The sequence below is a fragment of the Chiloscyllium plagiosum genome, unplaced genomic scaffold, assembly GCF_037043375.1.
Source record: "Chiloscyllium plagiosum isolate Xiang-an unplaced genomic scaffold, Cpla_swu_hap1 HiC_scaffold_23, whole genome shotgun sequence".
NCBI classification, from domain to species: domain Eukaryota; kingdom Metazoa; phylum Chordata; class Chondrichthyes; order Orectolobiformes; family Hemiscylliidae; genus Chiloscyllium; species Chiloscyllium plagiosum.
In genome coordinates this window covers 5,094,159-5,108,827 of record NW_028270161.1, presented here as the reverse complement: position 1 = coordinate 5,108,827, position 14,669 = coordinate 5,094,159, and the positions used below count along the sequence as shown (strand labels likewise).

The 14,669-nt window shown below is 51.3% G+C and overlaps 1 protein-coding gene across 6 annotated transcripts in view; it reads right to left on the bottom strand.

Annotated features, from left to right (window-relative positions):
- Positions 1-14,669, bottom strand: part of frmd4a (FERM domain containing 4A) — a 765,730-nt gene that overhangs the window by 180,496 nt on the left and 570,565 nt on the right. For all 6 annotated transcript variants that reach the window (XM_043714187.2, XM_043714188.2, XM_043714186.2 and 3 more), the window contains one exon: positions 1,212-1,296. In XM_043714187.2, coding sequence (XP_043570122.1) covers positions 1,212-1,296 — 85 coding nt within the window. The remainder of the gene's footprint in view (positions 1-1,211; positions 1,297-14,669) is intronic.

The following is a 14,669-nucleotide window of genomic DNA, read 5'->3' as shown; positions in this document are numbered from 1 at the left end:
TCGGCATGGACGTATTGGACCAAAGGGTTTGTTTCCATGGTGTACATCTCTATGACTCTATGACCCTCCCAACCCCACACTCCCCCTGACCCCCCCCACTAAACCCACACTCCCCCGACCCTCCCAACCCCACACTCCCCCAAACCCCCACTAACCCCACACTCCCCCCTGACACCCCCACTAACCCCACCCTCCCTCCTGACCCCCCCACTAACCCCACACTCCCCCTGACCCTCCCACTAACCCCACACTCTCCTGACCCCCCCCACTATTCCCACATTCTCCTGACCCCCCCCACTATTCCCACACTCTCCTGACCCCCCCACTAGCCCCACACTCCCCCCTGACCCCCCCACTAACCCCACACTCCCCCGATCCCCCCAACCACACTCTCCCTTGAACCCTCCAAACTCACACTGACATGCCCACCCTCTAATAACCCGAGACCTACAGTAACCCTACACCCCAATAACCCCATACCCTCATCCCCATACCCCAGTGACCCTGTACCCCTCCCCCAGCCGTGTGTCACCGAGTTATAAAAGTCTGATCGTTACTTCATTCTCAGGATGATGCTGTCCTTAGTAAGGCTAGCCCATAATGCCCCTTCAGAAGGGAGAATTAGCTTCCTCATGAACCTGCAGTGGGGCCTGGGCTCCTTCAGGGGGCAGTCAGGAGTCACCCCCAGTGCTGGGGGTCTGGAGTCACGTGTAGGCCTGACTGGATGAGGCACTCTCCTTCCCTAAGTGACAACTACTGAGTTTTGACACTAACTTATTGTTCCAGATGTATTTAATTAATTCAGTTTTACTTGCTCCTGGCTGTCAGGGTGGGGGTGAGAACCCATCTGTGGATCGTTTGGCTGCAGCTCTGGATTCCCGACACTGTCACAACTGAACATAACCATGGCGCCATTCTGAATGATTCCCGCTGCTCTTGTTGTCCGTGAACATTCTGTCGTCATGATTTGGAGATGCCAGTGTTGGACTGGGGTGGACAAAGTTAAAAATCACACAACACCAGGTTATAGTCCAACAGATTTAATTGGAAGTACACTAGCTTTCAATCAGAATTAAACCTGTTGGACGATAACCTGGTGTTATGTGATTTTTAACATTCTGTAGGTCCACCTTGTTCAATTTTACAACAGGAATTGTTACAGCTGGTGGTGGGGGGTTGGGGGGGGGGGGTGCGGTGAGTCCCCTTCTTACCTTGTAGATACAAGACTTTGCATTTAGGAAGAACAGCTCAATGGTGGCATTGTCCTTCAAATAAGCGATGCTTTCGATGTAGAACCTGCAAAAGAGTTAAAAACCCAGCGTAAACATCGTGAAGGAATGATGTTCTCTCTCTTCAGAACTTCTTATTAAAATTGTGAAGATTTCTTTAATGGTGAGTCAAACTGTGTTTGCAGACTAACATCAGACTAACTGAGTGAATCACATGCTCAGCTTTTGTTTGGAGTACAGAGTAGGAAAGATGATTGGGGAATGTTTAAAAATTCTGATGATCACAATTTGGTGAGATTTCATTGAAAAATAAATGGATAACTTTAACTGTCTACTCTTGTTTGGTCACCATTGAATTATTTGTCCTGTGTTTAGCAACAGCATGAACTTCACTACAGCCAGAGAATTGCTAGGCTCAATATCCCCTCTCGATTACATCACTTAAAGTGTACTTTCTGAAGCAGGAGAGCTCCAGTGTCACTGTGACCTAACCTGGTATTTAGCTGCTTGGAAGGGAATTCTGTACTAACGTCATAATGGGAGCCACATCAGAGAGGGAAGGCACAGCCTCAATCTGGGTGTAACAGGGGATTAGCTAAACAATGACATCTGAAAGGTGATTCTTTAACGCACTTGACCTGCAGTTTTGCCTTTGTTCCTGAGCAGTACATCCCCCTTGCCCTCGCTCACTGTCAGTCAGTGGGGACACTGGATTCATTCTGTATTTATTGCAGAAAAAGTTCTCAGATCAATTTTGTTGCTGCTGTAAAAGATGCAGATGGTGATAGTGAAGGGGCTGCAGCACCTTCTCCTGGGGGTAGCTGAGAAAGAAGAATTGAGGCCACAGTTGGGTCAGCCACAGTAAATAGCAGGACAATGGGCTGAATGGCCTCCTACTGCTTCTAGCTGGCATGTAACATGAGAAATTTCCATCGTTACGTGGCATTTCTGACCCTCACCCAACTCCCAGCCCTTTTTCTAGGCAGATGCCAGGCTGGGCATCAACGTGTGCTTGGTGATCGACTGGGGATCGGCTTGTGGGGGATTGCTTGTGGAAAGGGTTAACAAGAACCGACTCCAAGAACTGAAATCTGGCATCCTCACGGGGCCCACAGGAGTAATCCTTCTTCCGAGAGTGGACCTTGCACACTCGATCTCCAGTCCACGGCCACTGACCCTGTCAGGGTATCAGAGGATGCATGGGACCTCAAGGTGGTTTAGACACGGTGAGGGAGTGAGTGAGGGAGCAAACATGTCACAGACACGCTACACTGAGGCTATATGTGACATTATGCACTGCAGTGTGAAAAACAGACAGATTACTCTGATGGTGCCTTTATACAGCAATCAAGGAAAGTATACAGGCAGGTACAGCAAGCATTTAGGACATGTAACAGTGCATTGGTCTTCACTGCAAGAGGATTTGAATTCAGAAGTTGGGATGTCTTACTACAGTTAGACAGAGCCTTGGTCAGACCACACCTGGGGTATTGTGTGCCGTTAGGGTCTCCCAGAGAGAGAGGGAGTGCTCTGGAGATTCACTCAGCCGATACCGGGGACGGCAGGACTGTCCCATGGGATCCTGGGCCTGTACTCACTGGAGTTTAGAGAGGGATCTGATTGAAACATATAAAATTCTAACAGAGCTGGACTGACTAGATACAGGGACAATATTTCCCCAGGGTTGGGGGATCTAGAACCAGGGGACACAGTCTCAGGATTCCAGGGTAGACCATTTTGGACTGAGATGAATAGTCATTTCTTCACTCGGAGGGTGGTGAACCTGTGGAATACTCTCCCACAGAAGGCCATGGAGGCCAAGTCTCTGAATAAATTCAAAAAAAGAGACAAATAAATGTTTAGATTTTAAAGACATGAAGTGACATGGGGAGAAAGTGGGGATTGAGATACAGGATCAGCCAAGAACATATTGAATGGCAGAGCAGGCTCGAAGGGCCGAATGGCCTACACTTTGTTCCTACGTTTCCTCCGTCAACACCCTCACAATAAAACCACAACAAAATCAGTCAATTCCTCACGGGATGCTGGTGTAGACAAGTTCTGTCCAAACTGAGAGTGGTCTTTACCCAGGACCCAACAGTCTTGAAAGATCACAGGTAGGTCACTAGATAGAAGGCTGTGCGTGGCAAACCAAAATTACAACCAGTTACTATAAAAATGCAGCTAATTCCTTTGAAACCACAAAGTCTAATTGCAGTAAAGAGACTTGTCCTGCTGTCAATTCAGGAAATTATATTTGGTCACATCCTAAAATCCACTGAATTCTCTAACAGATGCTGAGTTGTGTTTTGTGATGTTGCAAACAAACAAACAAAACCTGAATTTATATGGCACCTTTCACAATCAATAGCATCCCAAAGACGCTGAGAGTCAACAAAGCACTGCTAAAGGCTGGTTACTGTTGTAATGTCATAGACTTACATAGCACTGAAACAGACCCTTTGGTTCAACAAGCCCATGCCGACCATAATCCCAAACTCTGGATGTAGGTTTAGTGTGTTGGTGGGTTTGTGGACTACCATGATGCTAAGGGGTCTGAGTAGTCTGGCAGTCATTTCCGAGATGCCTTTGATGTAGGGTGAGAAATCAGCGGACTATCTTCATTGAGTACCCATTCCTCTTCAATACTGTCTGCCAATTTCTGAGCAACAAACCCCAAACAGGCAGACAAAACACATCCAGAAACCCTAGCCTCTCTCCCCTACATCAAAGACATCTCGGAAATGAATGCCAGACTACTCAGACCCCTTGGCATCATGGTAGCCCACAAACCCACAACACACTAAAACAGCAGCTAATGAACTTGAAAGACCCTATACAGACAACGAGCAAAACTAACGTCATTAACAAAATACTGTGTAAGAACTGTAACAAACACTACATTGGACAAACAGGCAGAAAACTAGCCACCAGGATACATGAACATCAACTAGCCACAAAACGACATGACCCTCCCTCACTAGTATTCTCACATACGAATGAGGAAGGACACCACTTCGACTGGGACAACACATCCATCCCAGGACAAGCCAAACAAAGACACACACGAGAATTCCTAGAAGCATGGCACTCCAACAGAAACTCTATCAACAAACGCATTTACTTGGATTCCATTTACCACCCCCGCGAAAAGGAACAGGAAATGACATCACCATAGGAAATGTCATCACCAACCCAAGGAAATCTAAACACATAAATAGAAAATGGGCCATACCACCAGTGCTTCATTCGGAGGCTCACTGATGATGTTACCTAGTATGGTGACGAAGTATCAGAGAACGAACCTTCCAGCTCAGCGAGCAAACCTACATTCAGAACCTCAACCTGAGCAACAAATCTTCTCAAAACTCGATAATTCCAAACTAAATCAATTTACAGCAAGATCCCACATGCAGCAATGTGACAGCAACAGGGTAACCTGCCTCTGTGATGCTGTTTCAGGGATAACTATTGTCCAGGAGACCAGGGACAGCTGCCCCACTCTTCTTCAAAGTCAAGTCATAGGATCTTTTAACCCCTCTGACTCACTGATTGGACAGTGAGAGGGAGGTTAAGAGATAATATCATCCTCAAGTCCTACAGTGTGGCTGGAACCCTCAAACTTCCCCCGACAAGAGGACACCCATGAGCCACAGCTGACCAGCTCATAATGTAACCCGTGGAGGACGTGATTCAAAACCAATTTTATGTCCCAGGATATCCATGTTTTGGAGGGGGCAGTGGCTAGTGTCTCTGGGCATTACAGACTCAGTCATTCCCTAAATACCCAGGGGTTCCCCAGAACTGTACTCAGTTCTCTGGATTAATGATCCAATGAGAATCCCACTGGGCAATTCCCCCTGCCCCATCCAGCCTCTGAGCCAGAAGCTCCCAGTTGGTGGGCTCTAGGCGATGATGGTGAAGTAACCCAGCCAGACCTGTAAATCCCCCTGACCCACAGCAGCCGGAGCTTGGGGTGCTAGCCCGCTATGTGTTGGCAAGGAAACGGAGCCTCTGTCTTCACTATCAACAGCCTCTGAACATCTGTTCATTGCTTCATGATATGTGAATGTCATAGGTAAGGGCAACATTTACTGCTCGTCTCTAACTGCCCTTAAACAGAGGGTATTGCTAGGTATTTCCGAGGGCAGTTAGGAGCCAGCCCTATTGCTATGGGTCTGGAGTCACATGAAGGCCAGACCACTTAAGGATGGCAGGTTTCCTTCATTGAAGGACATTAGTGAACCAACTGTGTTTTAATAATAATTGGGGCTAGTCCACTTGACTGTGGTGGGTTGGTCCACGCGGCTGTGGGTGGCGGGTTGGTCCACTCGGCTGTGGGGGTGTGTGGGGGGTTGGTCCACACGGCTGTGGGGGTGTGTGGGGGGTTGGTCCACACGGCTGTGGGTGGCGGATTGGTCCACTCGGCTGTGGGGTGGTGGGTTGGTCTACTCGGCTGTGGGTGGCGGGTTGGTCTACTCGGCTGTGGGTGGCGGGTTGGTCCACTCGGCTGTGGGTGGCGGGTTGGTCTACTCGGCTGTGGGGAGGGTTGGTCCAGTTGGCTGTGGGGGTGGGGGGTTGGTCCACTCGGCTGTGGGGTGGTGGGTTGGTCCACTCGGCTGTTGGTCCATTTGGCTGTGGGGGAAAGATGTATAGTGCAGTTGAGTGGATAATGTTTGGAAGATATATGTGTTTATGTTACAGCTTTAACAAGTTATAAAAATACATACAGTTTTAATAACGTCATAGAAACGTCAAGCAATGTTAAGAGGAGGGAGGATGCTTCAAACACATGTTGCTAAATTGTTGGAATGAGGTTTAAATGAGGAATAACTCCAGGATTCCCCAGCCCGTGCTGTCCATGTGACTGTTCAGGGCACGTCACATCATCGATAGTTTCTGGTCACAATTTGCTGCTAATGATTCTCAGCTTGCTCAGAAAATACCCTGCATTGTCACGATGTGTTGTGTATTTCTCTGCTCCCCCCACAATCACTCCTGAGGGTATAAGGGCCATCCAGCAATCCAACAGTGGGGGTGGGGGAGGTGTCCTGTGGGAGTTTAGGTCAGGGTCACTCCCACAGTAATGTGACCTCCACTTTCTGACCTGCACTCACTCGGATCTTCCCAAGCGATGAGAGAGGTGCTAGCTAATGTTTAACAGAATTCCTGTGGTTCTGCTCCTAATGGGCCTATGCTCCATACGGAGTTTTGAAGACTGGAAGATGATCTTGCTGAAACGTTGAGTATTCCAAGAGTATCCAACAGGGGACCCTGACAGAAACAAAGACAAATTGCTACAAAGGCGCGGTAGATCTGATAGCACCAACAACCCATCTCCTCCAGTTCCCCTCCGAGCCTCTCACCAATCCCAACTTGGAAATATATCGCCGTTCCTTCACTGTCGTTGGGTCACAAATCTGGAATTCCCTCTCTGAGGGACATTGTGGATCTACCTACAGCACATAGACTGCAGCGGTTCAAGAAGGCAGCTCACCCGCCACCTTCTCAAGGGGCAATTAGGGATGGGCAATAAATGCTGGGCCCAGCCAGTGACACCCAGATCCCACAAGTGAATAACAAAAAAGCAGGAATGCATGTTCCCCCTTTCCTCATCAGATTCCTAATGCCTGATCCGTGACCATACAGTGACCTCCCTAGTGTGAAGATTAGCCTGCTCTAGCAGTCTGCCTGCTCAGCTGGAAACCCAAGCTGACAATCAGGTTTACTTTCAAGGGAAAAGGATGTGCACTGTGGAGTTAAAAGGCCACAGTGTGTGGGGAAACCAAATTTCTAAATCAAAGCAATCAGCTCTCTCCTGGGACAAAAGGTGAGGTCTACAACTTGAAGAGATTTCAACAACATCATTCACAGGACGTGGGTACTTCTGTCTGGGCCAGCAGTTTAGGGAAAGTAAGGTCAGTTTTAAACTAAATACCAAGGGCAAGGGCCCAAATTTGGAAAGTTGTGGTGCATCAAAGAGTGGAGAGAATGCTCCAAAGGAAGGAATTAATGTGGGAAATGATCGACACAACAATAATAAGAAAGGGGAGAGATGCAGGTCTAAGAGCAAACCAACTGGTAAAAGTAGAGATTACTAAAATAATAAAAAACACAACAATAGTCCCACCTGCTCCAGAGGTGTGTAATACTATCTCACAACAGGCTGATTAGAAAAATAGGTTACTGAAAGACAAGATAAAAAGGACTAAACTTAAGGCACTATATTTCAAAGCAGAGTTGAGCGTGTGGGCTGGAAAAGCACAGCAGGTCAGGCAGGATCCGAGGAGCAGGAGAATCGATGTTTCAGGCATAAGCCCTTCATGAAGGGAATTCCTGATGAAGGGTTTATGCCTGAAACGTTGACACTCCTGCTCCTCGGATGCTGCCTGACCTGCTGTGCTTTTCCAGCACCACACTCTCGACTCTAATCTCCAGCATCTGCAGCCTTCACCTTCTCCTATATTCCAATGCACACAGCATTTGAAATTAAATAGAATGGCTAGTTGTACAAATTAAGGGAAGTAAGTACAATCTGTTGGCCGTAATTCCGACATGGTCACAGGATGACTTAGCTTGGGCCCTGAATATTGAAGGGTATTTGAAAATAGGAAGGACAGGAATCTAGGGAACTGTCAGGGACCTAGGTTCGATTCCACCCTCAGGTGACTGTTTGTGTGAGGTTTGTACATTTTCCTTGTGTCTGCGTGGGTTTCCTTTGGGTGCTCTGGTTTCCTCCAATGTAGAGGAGCTGGTGTTGGAGTGGGGGTGGACAAAGTTAAAAATCACGCAACACCAGGTTATGGTCCAACAGGTTTATTTGGAAGCACTAGCTTTTGGGGCGATGCTCCTTCATCAGGTGGTTCTCTCTCACAGTCCAAAGAGGAGTAGGTTAAGTGGATTGGCCTTGGGAAAGACAGGATTACAGGGGTAGGGGAGGGGGCTGGGAATAGGTCTGGTTGGGATGCTCTTCAGAGGGTCAGTGTTAACTCAGCAGGCTGAATGGCCTCTTTTCACACTGTATGGATCCTAACATGATGCCCACTCTTGTTAAGACCCAGAACCCACTCTCTGTATCTGCTCCCTGTTAATTCTGGTATTTTTGCAGCAAGGTAATCACAGTTAATCACTGTTGCAACAAACTTTAACTTCACAGCAAACCTCCTGATCCTAGTTCTCACACTTGTGTTCGGTGAGCACTACCAAGCAACAAATCTAATTGCTGCTGCAAGTTGTTCTACTGAAGTCTGACTGCACTCCTGAATCAGGAAACGTTTTTTTTTCAAAATTAAGGTATATATCATTCAATCAGATCAGGGGAAGACTGTGCAAAGACTGCATTGTGAGCAATAAGAAATGAGGGTGGATCTATCTTCGGTCAGACAATAGGCTGTATCTCCATGTGTATAAATGCAAAATAAAAATTATATTGCTAAGCTCCGACTAAGGGAATTATCAGTGGATGCTAATGAAATGCTTCATTACTTTCCAATTACAAAATGTGCATAAAAATGTTGTTTAAAATCTCAAATAGTTTTGAAATTATGTATTTGGGAAACACTCAAAAACTTAATTTATTGCTTGGGAGATGTCGGTGTTGGACTGGGGTGGACAAAGTTAAAAATCACACAACACCAGGTTATAGTCCGACAGGTTTAATTGGAAGCACTAGCTTTCAGAGCGCTGTTCCTTCATCAACCACCTGATGAAGGAGCGTTGCTCCGAAAGCTAGTGTACTTCCAATTAAACGGACTATAACCTAGTGTTGTGTGATTTTTAACTTAATTCACTGTCAAATGGACTCAAGTTTATCCGGTCAATGAACAGCAGAGGGCGCAGCAGGCTAATAAAACGATGATCAAACTTTGATTTCTTCTCGAAGCAGAAACAAAGCTTCTCTGAAATAACAACCTCAGAGGAATCAAATTTGCAGAATGTTCATCATAAAAGGTCCAAAAATTTCAGAAACAACATTAGATCATAGAATCCCTAGAGTGTGAAATCAGGCCATTTGGCCCAGTGAGTTGACACTGACCGTTCAAACAGCATCCCACCCCATACCTCTGCATTTCCCACGGCTAACATATCTATCCCTGGACATTATGGGGCAATTTCCCATGGACACTATGGTCGATCCCACCCCAACCTACAAACCTTTGGACTGCAGGAGGAAACCAGAGCAAACCCATACACACACGGGGAGAATGTGCAAACTCCACACAGTCACCCAAGGGTGGAAATGAACCCAGGTCCCTGGCACCAGTGCTAACCACTGAGCCACCAAGGCGAACAGCTACATGAGGAGGCCATTCAGCCCTTTGAGACTGTTTCACCATTCGATACGATCATGGCTGATCATTCAACTCAGTGAATCGTTCCACGTAACTCTTTGTCCTTACAACTTTATGATATAAGTTCATTAAGCATGAATTTACATAGCACCGTTAATGAGATAATAGATGGCGAGACCCATCACTGGGTAAATCTAACAGCAGGCCACAAAATAAATAGCAAGGCAGATTAGTCAAAGAGGTCGGTTTTAAAAGGTGTCCGAAACAAGGACAGTTGGAGATTGTAATGAGGGAATTCCTGAGAGTAGGGCCTTGGCAACTGCTGGCATGGTAACCAACGGCAGGGGGATTATAATTGGGCGTTTGAAAGCTAGAGGAGCACAGGGATACAGGACAGACCAGAGGGTGTTACAGAGAGATGGAGGAGGTTACAGAGATAGGGAGGGGTGTAGGGGCTGGAGAGGGTTAGAGGTGGGGGGGGTGTAGGGGCTGGAGTGGGTTAGAGGTGGGGGGGGTGTAGGGGCTGGAGGGGGTTACAGAGATAGGGAGGGGGTGTAGGGGCTGGAGAGGGTTAGAGGTGGGGGAGGTGTAGGGGCTGGAGTGGGTTAGAGGTGGGGGGGGTGTAGGGGCTGGAGGGGGTTACAGAGATAGGGAGGGGGTGTAGTGGCTGGAGGGGGTTACAGAGATAGGGAGGGGGTGTAGGGGCTAGAGGGGGGTAACAGAGATAGGGAGGGGGTGTAGCGGCTGGAGGAGATTACAGAGATAGGGGGGGGGTGTAGGGGCTGGAGGGGGTTACAGAGATAGGGAGGGGTGTAGGGCCTGAAGGGGGTTACAGAGATAGGTAGGGGGTGTATGGGCTGGAGGAGGTTACAGAGATAGGGAGGGGTGTAGGGCCTGAAGGGGGTTACAGAGATAGGAAGGGGTGTATGGGCTGGAGGGGATTACAGAGATATGGAGGGGGTGTAGGTGCTTGAGAGGGTTACAGAGATAGGGAGGAGATTACAGAGATAGGGAGGGGGTGTAGGGGTTGGAGGAGGTAACAGAGGTGGGGGGGTTACACAGATAGGGAGGGGGTGTAGGGGCTGGAGAGGGTTAAAGAGATAGGGAGGGGGTGTAGGGGCTGGAGGTGGTTACAGAGATAGAGAGGGGATGGGGCTAGGGAGGTAACAGAGATAGGGAGGGGGTGTAGGGGCTGGAGGTGGTAACAGAGATAGGGAGGGGGTGTAGGGGCTGGATGGTGGTTACAGTGATAGGGAGGGAGTGTAGGGGCTGGAGGAGGTTACAGAGAGAGAGTGTAGGGACTGGATGGGGTTACAGAGATAGGGAAAGGGTATAGGGGCTGGAGGGGTTACAGAGATAGGGAGGGGGTATAGGGGCTGGCGGGGGTTATGGAGATAGGGAGGGGGTGTAGGGGCTGGGGAGGTTACTGAGATATGGAGGGTGTGTAGGGGGTTACAGAGATAGGGAGGGGGTGTAGGGGCCGGAGGGCGTTACAGAGATAGGGAGGGTGTGTAGGGGCTGGAGTGGGTGACAGAGATAGGGAGGGGGTGTACGGGCCGAAGGGTGTTACAGAGATAGGGAGGGGGTGTAGGGGCTGGGGAGGTTACTGAGATATGGAGGGTGTGTAGGGGGTTACAGAGATAGGGAGGGGGTGTAGGGGCCGGAGGGCGTTACAGAGATAGGGAGGGTGTGTAGGGGCTGGAGTGGGTGACAGAGATAGGGAGGGGGTGTACGGGCCGAAGGGTGTTACAGAGATAGGGAGGGTGTGTAGGGGCTGAGGGGCGTAACAGAGATATGTGGGGGGGGTGTAGGGGCTGGAGGGGGTTACAGAGATAGGGAGGGGTGTAGCGTTTGGAGGAGGTTACAGAGATATGGAGAGGGAGGGGGGTAGGGGCCGGAGGGGGTAACAGAGATAGGGATGGGGTGTAGGGGCTGGAGGGTGTTTCAGAGATAGCGAGGGGGTGTAGGGGCTGGAAGAGGTTACAGAGATGGGGGGGGGGTGTAGGGGCTGGAGTGGGTTACAGAGATAGGGAGGGGGTGTAGGGGCTGGAGGGGGTGACAGGGAGAGTGTGTAGGGGCTGGAGGGGGTTACAGAGATAGGTAGGGGTGTAGGGGCTGGGGAGGTTACAGAGATAGAGGGAGGGTGTAGGGGCTGGAGGGGGCTACAGAGATAGGGAGGGTGTGTAGGGGCCGGAGGGGGTTTCAGAGATAGGGAGGGGGTGTAGGGGCTGGAGGGGGTTACAGAGATAGAGAGGGGTGTAGGGGCTGGAGGGGGGTAACAGAGATAGGGAGGGGTGTAGGGGCTGGAGGGGGGTAACAGAGATAGGGAGGGGGTGTAGGGGCTGGAGGGGGGTAACAGAGATAGGGAGGGGGTGTAGGGGCTGGTGTGGGTTCCAGAGATCGGGAGGGCTGTAGGGGCTGGAGGGGGGTAACAGAGATAGGGAGGGGTGTAGGGAGCTGGAGGGGGGTAACAGAGATAGGGAGGGGGTGTAGGGGGTTACAGAGATAGGGAGGGGGTATAGGGGCCGGAGGGCGTTACAGAGATAGGGAGGGAGTGTAGGGGCTGGAGGGTGTTACAGAGATAGGGAGGGGGTGTAGGGGCTGGAGGGGGTGACAGAGATAGGGAGGGTATGTAGGGGGTGGAGGGGGTTACAGAGATAGGGAGGGGTGTAGTGGCTGGGGAGGTTTCAGAGATAGGGAGGGGGTGTAGGGTCTGGAGGGGGTTACAGAGATAGGGAGGGTGTGTAGGGGCTGGAGGGGGTTTCAGAGATAGGGAGGGGGTGTAGGGGCTGGAGGGGGTTACAGAGATAGGGAGGGGTGTAGGGGCTGGAGGGCGGTAACAGAGATAGGGAGGGGTGTAGGGGCTGGAGGGGGTTACAGAGATAGGGAGGGGTGTAGGGGCTGGAGGGGGTAACAGAGATAGGGAGGGGGTGTAGGGGCTGGAGGGGGTTACAGAGATAGGGAGGAGTGTAGGGGCTGGAGGGGGGTAACTGAGATAAGAAGGGGGTGTAGGGGCTGGAGGGGGTTACAGAGATAGGGAGGGGTGTAGGGGCTGGAGGGGGGTAACAGAGATAGGGAGGGGGTGTAGAGTCTGGAGGGGGTTACAGAGATAGGGAGGTCTGTAGGGGCTGGAGGGGGTAACAGAGATAGGGAGGGGGTGTAGGGGCTGGAGGGGTTTTCAGAGATAGGGAGGGGTGTAGCGGCTGGAGGGGGGTAACAGAGATAGGGAGGGGGTGTATGGGCTGGAGGGGGGGTAACAGAGATAGGGAGGGGGTGTAGGGGCTGGAGGGGGTTACAGAGATAGGGACGGGGTGTAGGGGCTGAAGGGGGGTAACAGAGATAGGGAGGGGGTGTAGTGGCTGGAGGGGGTTACAGAGATAGGGAGGGGGTGTAGGGGCTGGAGGGGGTTACAGAGATAGGGAGGGTGTGTAGGGGCTGGAGGGGGTTACAGAGATAGGGAGGGGGTGTAGGGGCTGGAGGGGGTTACAGAGATAGGGAGGGGTTGTAGGGGCTGGAGGGGGTTACAGAGATAAGGAGGGGTGTAGGGGCTGGAGGGGGTTAACAGAGATAGGGAGGGGGTTACAGAGATAGGGACGGGGTGTAGGGGGGTAACAGAGATAGGCAGGGGGTGTAGGGGCTGGAGGGGGTTACAGAGATAGGGAGGGGGTGTAGGGGCTGGAGGGGGTTACAGAGATAGGGAGGGGGTGTATGGGCTGGAGGGGGGTAACAGAGATAGGGAGGGGGTGTAGGGGCTGGACGGGGTTACAGAGATAGGGAGGGGGTGTAGGGGCTGGAGGGGGTTACAGAGATAGGGAGGGGGTGTAGGGGCTGGAGGGGGGTAACAGAGATAGGGAGTGGGTGTCGGGGCTGGAGTGGGTTACAGAGATAGGGAGGGGGTGTAGGGGTTGGAGGGGGTTACAGAGATAGGGAGAGGGTGTAGGGGCTGGAGGGGGTTACAGAGATAGGGAGGGGGTGTAGGGGCTGGAGGGGGTTACAGAGATAGGGAGGGGTGTAGGGCCTGAAGGGGGTTACAGAGATAGGTAGGGGGTGTATGGGCTGGAGGAGGTTACAGAGATAGGGAGGGGTGTAGGGCCTGAAGGGGGTTACAGAGATAGGAAGGGGTGTATGGGCTGGAGGGGATTACAGAGATATGGAGGGGGTGTAGGTGCTTGAGAGGGTTACAGAGATAGGGAGGAGATTACAGAGATAGGGAGGGGGTGTAGGGGTTGGAGGAGGTAACAGAGGTGGGGGGGTTACACAGATAGGGAGGGGGTGTAGGGGCTGGAGAGGGTTAAAGAGATAGGGAGGGGGTGTAGGGGCTGGAGGTGGTTACAGAGATAGAGAGGGGATGGGGCTAGGGAGGTAACAGAGATAGGGAGGGGGTGTAGGGGCTGGAGGTGGTAACAGAGATAGGGAGGGGGTGTAGGGGCTGGATGGTGGTTACAGTGATAGGGAGGGAGTGTAGGGGCTGGAGGAGGTTACAGAGAGAGAGTGTAGGGACTGGATGGGGTTACAGAGATAGGGAAAGGGTATAGGGGCTGGAGGGGTTACAGAGATAGGGAGGGGGTATAGGGGCTGGCGGGGGTTATGGAGATAGGGAGGGGGTGTAGGGGCTGGGGAGGTTACTGAGATATGGAGGGTGTGTAGGGGGTTACAGAGATAGGGAGGGGGTGTAGGGGCCGGAGGGCGTTACAGAGATAGGGAGGGTGTGTAGGGGCTGGAGTGGGTGACAGAGATAGGGAGGGGGTGTACGGGCCGAAGGGTGTTACAGAGATAGGGAGGGGGTGTAGGGGCTGGGGAGGTTACTGAGATATGGAGGGTGTGTAGGGGGTTACAGAGATAGGGAGGGGGTGTAGGGGCCGGAGGGCGTTACAGAGATAGGGAGGGTGTGTAGGGGCTGGAGTGGGTGACAGAGATAGGGAGGGGGTGTACGGGCCGAAGGGTGTTACAGAGATAGGGAGGGTGTGTAGGGGCTGAGGGGCGTAACAGAGATATGTGGGGGGGGTGTAGGGGCTGGAGGGGGTTACAGAGATAGGGAGGGGTGTAGCGTTTGGAGGAGGTTACAGAGATATGGAGAGGGAGGGGGGTAGGGGCCGGAGGGGGTAACAGAGATAGGGATGGGGTGTAGGGGCTGGAGGGTGTTTCAGAG